This window comes from Anabrus simplex, chromosome 1 (genome assembly GCF_040414725.1).
Source record: "Anabrus simplex isolate iqAnaSimp1 chromosome 1, ASM4041472v1, whole genome shotgun sequence".
In the NCBI taxonomy this organism is placed as follows: domain Eukaryota; kingdom Metazoa; phylum Arthropoda; class Insecta; order Orthoptera; family Tettigoniidae; genus Anabrus; species Anabrus simplex.
Window position 1 is genome coordinate 317,642,446 of NC_090265.1, and position 13,635 is coordinate 317,656,080.

At 40.2% G+C, this 13,635-nt stretch overlaps 1 protein-coding gene across 1 annotated transcript in view; it reads left to right on the plus strand.

Moving 5' to 3' along the window:
• The first annotated feature begins 216 nt into the window (after window positions 1-216).
• Window positions 217-13,635, plus strand: part of Sos (Son of sevenless) — a 765,665-nt gene continuing 752,246 nt past the window's right edge. The window contains exon 1 of the mRNA XM_067134824.2: window positions 217-644. Coding sequence (XP_066990925.2) covers window positions 540-644 — 105 coding nt within the window. The 5' untranslated portion in view covers window positions 217-539. The remainder of the gene's footprint in view (window positions 645-13,635) is intronic.

Sequence of the window (13,635 nt, forward strand, 5' to 3'; positions counted from 1 at the left end):
TTCTAGGGAACTAGTTTATTGGTTTCTCTGACATAATCTTCCCTGACAACGTATTATCTTATCAACTACCCATACTACCCATGATAGCTACCACCAGTGCAACACCACTGCACCAGTGTGTTTGTCTTGTCTTGTCTTGCGGATATTTATTTGGGATTCAACCAGTGTGCCCGCAGCGCAACCAACTGTAGGTGCTGTCAAGATCGAGGCCTCGACACTGGACGATTGAAATCGAAATTAAAATATCGCATGCGCAGTTGATTTTGATAGCGATACATGGAGTCAGCGCTTTACGTACAGAGCAAAATATGGATCTATCAATTATTTTTTGGTGTTTGTTTAAGGTTCAGGACATACCTCTTATCGTATGCATTACGTGATAATTCTGGTATGGTGTTATGAAAAGCGTGTGCACGTGCATTCGAGGACGGCGCTAGTTCAATGGTAATCTCATCTGTTTCATTTTCGTCATTAGGAAACATGGCGGATAGAAGCCAGTTTTATTCCTAAAAAGTGATCAAATTCATCGGCTGATTGAAATGTTTTCTACACCATCCTCAACATCAGGATCACACAACTATGATTTTGAGAAGGAGGAAAATGCAGCGAAGTGGAAAGGAGTGTTTGTCAATTCACTGCGAAAGGTGAGCTAGTATTTCTGGCAGGGCAGTAGTCTCCAAATAATGGATATAAATGTGATGACAGGTATTAATTCTTTTATTCGTTGATAACATGCTCGTCAGCTGGGTGTTGACTACGACATTAACCATTGGTAGTGATGGAAATGCTAACTTTCAGTAACTGTAACTATATGTGGTTTATTTTGAGAATGAAGTAGTTCTTTTCATCTTTAACTCGCTTTTATTATTTGTTTATATTTATAAACATGCATCTCCCAGCACATTTTGTGCAACATACCAACCATGAGTTGGGATAGGCGCTTCATTTTGTGCGTGGAGATAAATTTAGTTAGTGTAATGCCCCAAACTTGCAAGTATTTTGGTCAGTATTTAGATCTGTTTGGTAGATACATGCACTAATTAGTTATTGACAGGTTAAGTTGTGTGACCTGTCAAACAATAGTGATAACATGCTAAATTTGATGCAGGTTGTGGTGATTTTTGTCAAGAAAATTACAATTTGTGACAGGTGAAGATGAAGTCATAAAATGTTGAAAGAACATAGTATTTTTATTTCAAATGTTGTTCTATAAGTCATTAATAATCCATAATCACATTGAAGTATATTTTTGGTAGGCCTGGACTCTGGTTGGTTGCCCAGGAATAAGATTCGCATTGAGAAATGTTATATAATGTGTGTGTGACACAGTTGTTGGCTTAAGATAACAAAGGTTTAGCAAAATTCATATTGATCGATCACATTATCGATTCAATTCTGATTTCATTTCCATTCAGTTGGCAGTACTACTGGAACCGGAATTGCTCCCTCCTTACTCCTCAAACCCGTACACAAATCTATCGATAAAAAGTGCGCAGATAATATGCATCTGGACGTTACGGAAAATGCTACTCATAGTGCCAGTTGTGCTGCAATAGCACCTTCTGGCCCAGTGAGGAAAGTAATGCCAAAGTACCTCATTTCTTGTTATGTCTTTTACACCTCACTATGGTGCTGTCATTGGTTTCTGCAGCTTTCCTTTAACTGTATTATCTGCGCACTTTTTAGTGATAGATTTCTGTTCGAGGTGAGGAGTAACGAGCGAGCTCTCGCAGTTCCGGAAGTACTGCCAACGGAATGGAAATGAAATCTGAATTGAATCGATATGACTGAATCGATATGTATATGTTACAACTTTATTCGGTTGAATCCTCAGAAACAGTACTCTCACAATCGTCACTGCTCGCTGCCGTACTATTAAGTACAATATCGTCCAAGGCTAATTCCATTACACCGTCGTGCCTCCAGTATTCTTCTTCCAGTTCGCGCACCTTACTGCAGTACCCTTTCCAATCTTCGGCAGATACGGATCTGAATGCCTCGATGGTCAGTCGTCGTAGGTTTCCTGCTGTCATGTCTCCCGTTATATTGTGTCCTCTGAACTCGCGTTTTATTTTTGCCCATGCCAATTCCATGGCGTTCAGATCACAGTTGTATGGGGGAAGACGAAGGACGACGTGACCGTTTTCAGCAGCCATGACGTCAACAGCATAACTTGTTTCAGGAGGTCTGTTTTCCTGAACTAATCTATACAGGGCCTCTTTTCTTTGATTTATGTCGCAGACAATGCCTTTCCCCTGTAGCCACTGGACCATTGTCACGCGTGTATCATACCGCGATGGTACTTTATCCACCTGTCGGGAATGGTATGGTGCATTATCCAGCACTATCACAGATGCAGGAGGCAAATTAGGGAGCACAGATGTTCTGAACCATTTTTCAAAATTATCGGAATTCATTTGTCCATGGTAATCGCCTTGGGTACTTCTGGCTTCAAATATTAATTGTGCTTCTCTAATGAACCCTTTCTCCGATCCAACACTTGCAATAATTAGCCGTTTCGACGAGCATCCCCATGCTGTAACACCCACAACATCTTTTTCTCTCTGCCAGCATTTTCCAGTTGTTATGTTATTGTCAATCCAGGACTCGTCCAAGTAAAACACTTCCTTGCCTTCTTCCCTAGCATGTTTTATTTGGACGAGGAATCGTGCTCGCCAATCAACGACGTCTGCCCGCTCCAGCAATAAAACACGTTTGTTTTGGACTCTCTTCCACACAAAGCCCATATCTTTCAACACCTTTCGGAGAGACGTTGGGCTCCACTTCCACTTGATTTCCTTCTCCAGCACAGGGATCAGTGTCTTCAGCGTAGGCACCACTTTTTGGACGGTATAGAAGTTTTCGATGGTGTCCCTTATCACACGTTTTTCCTTATCGTCCAGTTCTATCTTCCCTTGCGTTCTCTTCCTGCGAGAAAGAGGAGAACATCATATAACACTTGCACATGACAACCTACTACTATCCATAATGATATTGGTTTGCACAGATTAGGTATACTGGTTAGACAGACCTACCTCTTTTTTCCAGGTGTGGGTGGAGATTTGCCGGGGTGAGAGGCAGTAAATGCCTTAATCCTTTGAATAGTGGCCACGGATTTCCCCGTATACGCGGCAGCACGTTGAATAGACTTACTTAGGGGGAAGAGCAGCTCTTTGTTTTTTTTCTCCATAGCACAGCACTCCGTGACGTGTGCTATAATTTTCCGTCCCTCGCTGTGTATAGCTCTGGCTGGTCGTTTTCGTTTAGGAGTACCAGGTGGTTCCCGTGATGTACTCGGCTTATTTTCCTCACTCATGTTCCTTCTAACCTAGTATAATGGTGGCTTTGTTATGTAAACAACAGCAGTACGTAACGTGTACGCCAGATGTCGCATGGCGATGAATAATCGAGTCATAGTTTGTGTTCAAAGGTTGTCAGTACGAATCTCGAAGATTGCCGTGATCGATCTATTGAGCACTCGGGTGAAAATCTATCACTAAAAAGTGCGCAGATAATATACATTTGGTGGTGCTGTTTTGAAGATTTAACCAGGCTCTGGGTTTGAAGACCTAACAGAAAGGCCCAAATTATGCAAGGTCAGGTGGAGTAATTGTAAACAAGTTTGAGTTTTTACTTTGACTTTTATGGTTCGTGGTGGGTTATTGTAGTCACATCCTAGTTCGATAACCACAGGCAAAAGCTGACTGGTCCAGTAAGTGGCCCTGATAGTTGGGATACCAATTGTTATGGAATAGGAGCGGACATCTCAGCTCTTCTTGTGCTTAGACGGCTGGGACTATACAATCCGCCAGTAGTCCCTATGTTAGAGGAGAAGGCAAAACTATAGTAAATGGGCCTCAAGGATTAGTAACACGAGCCACCACTAGGTGGCGCACGCGAGTTTGACAGTCCTACTAGTAGCGCTGGGAGGGAGTGTTGAGAGGAACGACAATGCTGCCAACTGTTGCTTAGTGACCCTTTCTATCCTACAGTATTTCTTGCATTTTACAACTACTAAATGACCTTTTTTCTTGCCGTGCGGACAGTATGCGCCGCGACAATAGAAAAGAGCCTCTTGAAGGGAGTGTGGCTGTTCTCATGACAGAGATTGGCCTGGATGTGCAAAAATACATAAGTAATAAATGACCTTTATTCATATTTTTTTTTCTTCTGCAGTGGTTGGTAACAAAATCTCGACCTCATCCTAGGTGTCAATGACGTCATCCTCTTCCATACGTGAACCAATCACAGTTATAAGCAATGGAGTATGGCGTCTAAAGCAGTATTTTTGTTCTAAATTTTTTTATAAAAGTAAATGTACTTCGAGGGGCGGGTGGGTTGGTCCCTGGCAAGCGTATTGAACACATCTCTCTTCCACGTTCATTTTAAGATGAGAATAGGAGCATTTAAAGTAACATTATATGTAATAATCCTTGAGCCCCCGTTACTATATTTCTACCGAGGAGAAATACTCATTGGGACTATGTGTAAGTAGGATAGTACCCTGTTTTGCAGAATTTATTTTTTTACTTATTTATTTATCTGAAATTACACAGGTTTTACACCCAGTTAAGTACCTTAACGTTCATTAACAATCTGTGGCCCAGTTTCTTCAACTCGGTGTTAAATTTTACTTAACAAATGTTAACTAACAATTTATTGTTGTATATTTAACACTTCAGTTAAAAGTACCCTGTTTCACGAACACATTTCCAACATTTGTTACGAAACAGTTGTTAAAAACAAATTAAGATATTTCCATGAGATTTTTGAACAAGTTTGGCAGTGAGCGTCTTTTGTTTGTTTACATAAAGTGCTCCTAGTGATACGTTGAAATAGTATTTTGTCACACATGGTTGACTTAATTAGCCTATAGGTTATGGTTAGCGGAGACCGCTAAGATGTAAACGTGTCAAGTAAGAAGCCAAAAAAAAACCATTAATATGGTGAATGTGAGACAAGTGTTGTTATAGTTTTAATTTGAAAGTATGCGAGTGTGCTTAAAAAATGAAAGAATGGACTCTTATATCACAACATTCGATATAGCGTATTCTTATATGAGTGTAATGTAAGGCTCTTACATCACCGAGAAAATGTGGTAATTGATATGTCTTGAATGATTTTTGGGCATTCTTTTATTGCGGGGAAAATAATGTAATGCCTTGTTAATGCTGCAGTGGCAGTAGGAATTATTTGCTGAATTCTACATACTCTTGTCTTGCACTCGTGAGCATAGTCGCTTACAATTAGATGAAAAGTGTCTTGAGCATAATATCTAGGCCTAACAAGGAAAGGCCAGACCCTGCGGTCAACCGATTTCATTGAGCTTCAATGTAGCTGTGGGGGGAGGGGCACTCAACAGTAACTTGTGTATATGTCAATGTGCTTTAGTTTTCGAAAAAAATGAGGTCAGCTTTCATGACACAGGATCCGCTTCAGACAAAGTGGAGGTGATAGAACACTAAAAGGCGAACAAATTTTACTTAAACATGCATTAACCAGCTGTGTGACTTACCGGAGGATAGAGATAGCAACTAAATGGACAATTCACTTGACTGTTCTGATCTCTATTTATTATATTTCATTTTATGTAAATACCACCTTAGTGTAATTTAATTAGATTAGCTCACTGTAGTTAGATTATTTCATTCACATAATTATTAATTTTTCATAAGGTATTCAGATTAGCTCACTGTAGTTAGATTATCTCATTCACATAATTATTAATTTTTCATAAGGTGGCAACGAAAACTAATGGGTTACTCTCCTCTGACAGTACCGGACATTCCTTCCTAGCCACAATCCCTTTCAAGGCCTCACTCACCCTCCACTCTCCACAAACAGAACACGACCGTGTGACAACTGTCCACTGACACCTTCTGGAATTATCCCCGTTCCTTCTCTCACAACTAAAGACCTGCTCCTAGCTAAAGTTTCCTCTTTCCCTAAAGGTCTCCATATAGCTCATCTAAATGTACATTCATTGTCTGCCATTTCTACGAACTTAAAGAACTTGTCCCGGATGTATTTGATGTTTGCCTTCTCACTGAAACCTGGCTTCATGATCTGATCCCTTCGAAGACTTTCAACATACCTGGCTACTGTTTACTTCGGAACGACAGAGCTGGAAAGAGGGGAGGAGGTGTAGCAGCGATAGTCAAAACCAGTTTAACACGTTGGCGACTATGAGACCCGCCGGCGGGTCACGCCAACTCTTTACTTCTGGACGGTGAGACCCGCCAGCGGTCTCGTGACACAATATGTACTGGAGCCGTATCGCGCGCCGTTCACAGATTATGCTTTAGTCCTTTCTGGTTCGTCTCTACATAAGGCAAACTAACTTCGTATACAGTGGGACATGCAGGGAGTACATAGGAGCTAGAATAATTAAGAAATTATTCAATATGCTTGTTCAATTACTTAAATCATTTTCTATGAAGAAAATATCTACAAATATAAGAATAGAGACATTCAGGTTAACACTGTTCAGAAAATCATAACTACCGAGCTCGATAGCTGCAGTCGCTTAAGTGCGGCCAGTATCCAGTATTCGGGAGATAGTAGGTTCGAACCCCACTGTCGGCAGCCCTGAAAATGGTTTTCCGTGGTTTCCCATTTTCACACCAGGCAAATGCTGGGGCTGTACCTTAATTAAGGCCACGGCCGCTTCCTTCCCACTCCTAGCCCTTCCCTGTCCCATCGTCGCCATAAGACCTATCTGTGTCGGTGCGACGTAAAGCAACTAGCAAAAAAAGAAAATCATAACTATCGGTTGTATTGGAGTTGAATATTTAACAGCATCGTTATTGTTAATAATAATAAAAATATAAAGAAAATTATATCGTACACATGGATTATTATGTACCCTTTACTACAGCGGTTACACTAAACAAAACTCTAAACACAGTAAAGAGAGGAAAGTAAGTGCAATTACACAGTACCAAAAACCACTACACACTCAGTGCAAGATCAGCTGAAACTATGTGGATCTCTGCAGATAACAACTTTAGTAAATATCAGTAGGGCCAACTAGATGACAATAAACCAGGAAGGTGGGACGGAGCAGGGAACCAACCGAGAGCATGGAAACGGCTTAGGTTGCAGTTTCAGAAATAATCGACTGTGATCCTTAATTTTCAAAATATTATTTACAAATGGACTTAACAAATAAATTCCGAACAAATTCCGCCATGCGGAAGGTAACGACACATGATGATAGTAAAATCTGCATGTTCTGCTGAGACACACCAACTATTAATATACGTTCTTTGACAATAGTTTCATATAAGTTCAAAGATTCAAACAAACTATACATCTAGTTACAAGTCCAGTTGTACAATGCAATTTAGTAGGTAAGAAGAAACGTAATACGCTATTACAATTTACAGCGAAGTTAAACGTACCTTTCAAAACTCTAGCGTACATCAAGTGACACGGAACTACCAGAGGCAAAACCCCAAGGTAAATGTATTAAACTACAATTTACATATTTAGCGAAACAAGGAACGGGGAATGCCTCGAAAACAAACAGGCAAGCCCAGCTGAAAAGCTAAGGCATCATAAATAATTAAGTGGCGAATCCTGGTGAGGTTAGGGCAGACTCCTATATGAAAAAGCTAGCGACCATTACAGGAAATTTAAGCTGGAACGGAAATCAAGAGTGCTTACCCTCAAGGTGGCCCATCCTGGTAGCGAGACGACGTCAAAACTTCGGTCAACCAGATAGACTGCTGACAGGCCACAGACAGACCAAGACCCCACCCCAAAATGCTGCCTCGCTCTCTTTATAAGGGTAACCCTGGCCTTGGAGTAGCCAATCAGAATGCATGAGTACGCCTCTCGCCACCCAGATTCACCAATCACAACTCTTACTTCAGTCGTGAACTTTAAATTTCTCGAATACGCACTATCGCGAATCTTCCATTTCCAGAACAGTCAGAAGATACTTTCTAGAATACATAACCAACAAATGTTCAAAAATTCATGTAACAACTTTCTGGATACTTCCAGTAAATATAGAACTGAAATCTACTATTTACAAATACCATATGTTATCAAATATTACACTGTACAGGTTAGGTCGTTACAAATAAAAACATATCATCACACTTCAGATCGTACAGTAAGTCCTACGGAAGGTTTACAAATAAAGTCTTCAATAAACACTTTCCAACACATTCTACACCTGTGACATATTAAAACAGTTAATATTTTGTTAAACTATCGGTAATACACTGATGGTAAGAAAAAAAAGGGGAATGAATGTAACAATGTGAGGTAACACTTTATAGTTGCTTATGGAAACAAAGCAGGCACAACGATGGCTTCTTGGGACAGTCTTCACAGTACGTGGACACTTTCTTGCAGTACTTCTGAGCATAAGTTCTGTCATGGATATTCACCAGTTCTGCGTAACAACTGACACAAGGTTTACATACTTTTCTATTTCGGCCATCCTTTTCTTCTGTTTCCTTCAAAATATGACTGCGTTTGGGGGAAGTGGAGAAAGTAGGTGCTGTTCTCATACTGTTCCCCAAACTTCCAATGACCAACTCCTCAAAATTTTCCAATTTGCAATTTCTTCCCCATTACTTCGTTACGTAAAATGAGCCCATTCACAATAGCCATTCCAAGCAGAAGTTCCAGCACAACTTTATGATACCACCTAATTGTTCTACATAAAGACTGCCAATTTCAGTGAGGTCGCCGGCGGGTCACAGAGTGCGCGTGAACCCAGTGCGTTACTTGTGGACAATGAGACCCGCTGGGCGGTCTCAGCACACAGTGGACACAGTGCACCCTAATGCCTATAGGCCGTACTTAAGATATGTAATATATCCATTAGAGTTCACGTATCTCTGATTTTTCACTTCTTTCCTAATGAATAAACTCGGAAAACGATACGCTGTCGTCAACGTGTTAAAGCCTAGGATAATGGCATGTTCGTATAGCGAATACAATAGATGACCGGAGTTCCTGCTCTTGGAAATAATCGTAGCCCATCAGAAATGTGCTGTCTGTGTGGTGTGCAAGCCACCTGTGATTGGACATTTAGAGGTCGTAGAGAATGCATTGTTACGCGTACTCCAGCAATATGAACACGTGATTGTCATGGGCGACTTTAACACAGACACCGGAAACAACAATGCCAAATGTCAGCAGCTTTTAAGCATGACTACATCTTGCGATAAGAGCATTTTGCAAACACTCCCTACTCACCACACCGCCACGTCACACACGAGACAATCGACTTGATGGTTGTCAAGAATACAGACAAAGTACTACAACACGGACAGACATCTGTACCAGGAATTTCATCTCATGACCTAATATACATATCCTACTCCTTAAAGACATGAAAGACAAAACCAAGGACTATTACATTCAGAGATCTCTCTAAAATTGACTACAGTATGTTCACTGAAGACGCACTAGATGTTCCATGGCACCATATACTGACAGTTGACGACATTGACATTAAAGTAAACATATTTAACGACAGCGCTCTATGATCGACATGCCCCACCAAAAACAGTACGGGTAACGCGAGCCCCAGCACCGTGGCTAAACTTAGAGCTAAAGGAGTTAATGGCAATCCGAGATGCTGCACATAGAAAGTTTAAGCGACAACTGACACGACAATTTTGACGCATTTAAACGGCTACGAAATAAAACATCGCAGGCAGTATGCAATGCTAGAATTAGACATGCACATACCGTGCCAAAACAAAATACTAGACCTGCTATGGCTTGGAAAGAACTAAGACACATGGGAATAGGTAAACAAAGAGACTATCATCCTATTGACATATCCCTGGACTCCCTCAATACATATTTTACCACTCCCGGACATACCATTGACAGAGAAAGGAAACAGAACACTATACAGCAATTACAACTCCCCTGCACCTGACAGAGAAAAATTCTACTTTTCACATGTGACACCCTCGCAAGTTAAACAAGCCATATTTAGAATAAAATCGAAGTCTAAAGGGATAGACAACATAGAAATAGAACTTATTAAGACAATAATTGACATAATTTTACCTACTATAACTCACATATTTTACCATTCACTAATGACTGGCATGTATCCCTCCTTATGGAAAGCTGTCGTTGTCGTCCTGCTTGCTAAAAAATCACCGCCTGAAGACGTAACTGACTATAGACCTGTGAGCGTATTGTCGGTCCTTTCAGAAGCCCTAGAATTCATTGTTCACCAACAAGTCTCCAACTACTTGCAAATACACGATATTCTTGACAAACACCAGTCTGGTTTTTGACGTAACCACAGCACTAGTACTGCACTACTTAAGGTTACAGACGACATTTGCAATGCGATGGACAAAAGACAAGTTACCATACTAGCTCTTCTTGACTTCTCTAAAGCTTTTGACTCTGTTGACGTACACATACTACAGGGTGATTAATTTGAAAATACAGAGTGGAGTGCCAAGGATCAGGCGCGCTGGGAAGCAGAGACAGCGAGCGCAGTGCCCGCCGTGACAAGCAGGCATAGTCGGCTCAAAGAAGCGGCATGATTATGCCTATAGAAACTAAACGAAACTGAACTCGCCGGCTACATAGATGCTCTGGACAAATAAGTAAATGAATAAACAAATAAATCAACTAGGAAATTAAACTGAATTTGCCAGTAATAAATAGATATATAAACAAATAAATAAATCAACTAGGAAATTAAACTGAACTCACCAGTATTTACAGACGATGCTGAAAGTGATCTCCTTCAGCTGCAATGCAAGCTTCACATCTTGTAATGAGATTTCGAAACACAGTTTGTAGTTCATGGACACCGATAGAACGCGCAATGTTCCTAATTTCAGTTTTTAATTCTTCTTCAGTTCGAGGATTATTCCTGTAAACTTTTCCTTTAAGATTTCCCCATAGATAAAAATCACATGTGCTTAAATCAGGCGAACGAGGGGGCCATAAGTCTTTACTGATGATCTGATCATCATCGAACATTTCCCGCAACTGTCGCATAGAGCTACGCGCCGTATGGGCCGTTGCACTATCCTGCTGGAAATAGCCGTACCTTTTCACTTCTTCAGTCAGTTCAGCAAAAAATGGTTCCAGAATGTTGTGAATATAACGGTCAGGCGTAATCGTGTCCTGAAAAAATATCGGACCGATAATTCGTCGGGCACTGATAGCGCACCACACACCCACCTTCACATCGTGCAGAGGTCTCGGCTGTAAAATGTGCGGGTTGTCTGTATGCCAGATTCTATTGTTCTGTGAACTGACATATCCACTCAAATGAAACCAGGCTTCGTCGCTCATAAAAAGAAAGTTCGGATCCACAACGCCGTCGCGGACACTATTTATTAGCCAATTACAAAATCGTATTCTTGCATTGAAATCTGTAGGCAGTATTTTATGGACTGAATGAGTCCGATAAGATCATAAACGTAACAATTTTGTTGCATTACGTGCTGAAGAAGGTGAAATACCACTTTCCTGAGCTAATCTCAGAAGCGATTTATGTGGACTGACCTGGAATCTTGCCTGTATATCTTCTAACCTCTCTTGTGTGAGAGCTGTTCTCCTTCGCTTCTTTTTCTTATTGCTTACGCAACCAGTACTACGCCACTTGTAAACGAGCTGATGCACGTAATGTTTTGATGATACTGTCGCACCGGGAAATTGTCTATGGAATTTTCGAAGGCACCTTCTAACTGATTTCTTCTTCTTGTGCAAATAACACTCGACCAGAAATATTCTTTGCTCTATAGTGTATTTAACCATCGTGATAATAACCTCACAACACACCTTAAAAGTCTAATATTTTCTAACTAACTGAGGGACAGAGTGCTAAACAGCTGCGCATTACAGTGAACACTTCTTATCTCGCCGTGTTGACAGAATTTAAAGTAATAAACTTCATGGTTGAGTTCCGTATTGAGTTAAGACTTAACTTAAAATGAATACAAGATTTATTGCTCCACCTTCTCAATACTTAAAATCATTTAACGTTTATAAAAAGATTACAGTATGATAGTGTCAGGTACTAGTTTCGGTCCGTTTTTTGGACCATCATCAGCCTAGCTGAAATTACAAGCAAAAGACATAATCTAAAAATGAAGTAATATGGATGAACAAGAGGATGGATGGTAGTGGAATGACATACAAGTAAAAACCTTATACATAAGTTACAATAAATATAACCAAAATATGTTAAAGTTAACAGATGAATAAAATCATTGTGATGTCGCTTAAAATTTCTTGATGTCAAAGTGTTAGGTTGACGGTTGAACTCGTGTTGCACATTTAAATTCAAGTGAAATCTTAAGTTTCTGGAAAGTTCTGGGAGCGAGTTCCACGATGGCGCAGAGGGAATTGTCCAATATGACCAATATAGACTTGACGAATTGAGAAAGCTGGACTTGTTCTATGTAACATGAACAAATGCTGTGTTTAAAGGAAGTCTCAATTCAGTCGGAACCCAAGGAACTGTTTACCATCTGGGCTTCGATCGATGAGGTTAATCTTCCAAAAACACACGAAATGAACCCATTTGCCATTTGATTAGGGTATAATTCGTGGAGAGTCGGGCCCAGTTTTTGTTCATGCTACATAGAACAAGTCCAGCTTTCTCAATTCGTCAAGTCTATATTGGTCATATTGGACGATTCCCTCTGCGCCATCGTGGAACTCGCTCCCAGAACTTTCCAGAAACTTAAGATTTAACTTGAATTTAAATGTGCAACACGAGTTCAACCGTCAACCTAAGACTTTGGCATCAAGAAATTTTAAGCGACATCACAATGATTTTATTCATCTGTTAATTTTAATATATTTTGGTTATATTTATTGTAACTTATGTATAAGGTTTTTACTTGTATGTCATTCCACTAGCATCCATCCTCTTGTTCATCCATATTACTTCATTTTTAGATTGTCTTTTGCTTGTAATTTCGGCTAGGCTGATGATGGTCTAAAAAACGGACCGAAACTAGTACCTAACACTATCATATTGTAATGTTTTGATAAACGTCAAATGATTTTAAGTATTGAGAAGGTGGAGCAATAAATCTTGTATTCATTTTAAGTGTTGACAGAAGCCATATGGCGCTTGCTCGGGACTTCCGACGGCATGCGAGAAGAAGTCGGAACACTTAAAATATTCTCCCTGTACTTTCCAAACTATTTAAACTCCAGTTCTCAACAAACAGTCTTCAGTGGATGAATTCATACCTCTGCGGTCGTCTGCAGTGTGTAAGAAATAACGATAATGAATATTCATCCTGGCGATCCGTAGAGGTTGGTGTTCCACAGGCGTCTGTCCTGGGACCGCTTCTATTTTCTGTGTATATCAGTGATATTACGTCGTCGGTAAACAGCTGCAGACACCACATGTACGCTGACGATATACAATTATACTTGCACTGTGAACTGGAAAGACTAACCGATGAAATTAAAAATTTCAATAGAGACTTACAAGAAATCTGTAACTGGACTGACATGCATGGACTTAGATTAAATAACGTAAAATCTCAAGCTATAATAATTTCACATCCTCAGCTTTGTTCAAAAACTGTAAGCAAATTCACTTTACCAAAACTCTACCTACAAAATTCACCCGTTGATTTCAGTGAATCTGTCAAAGATCTC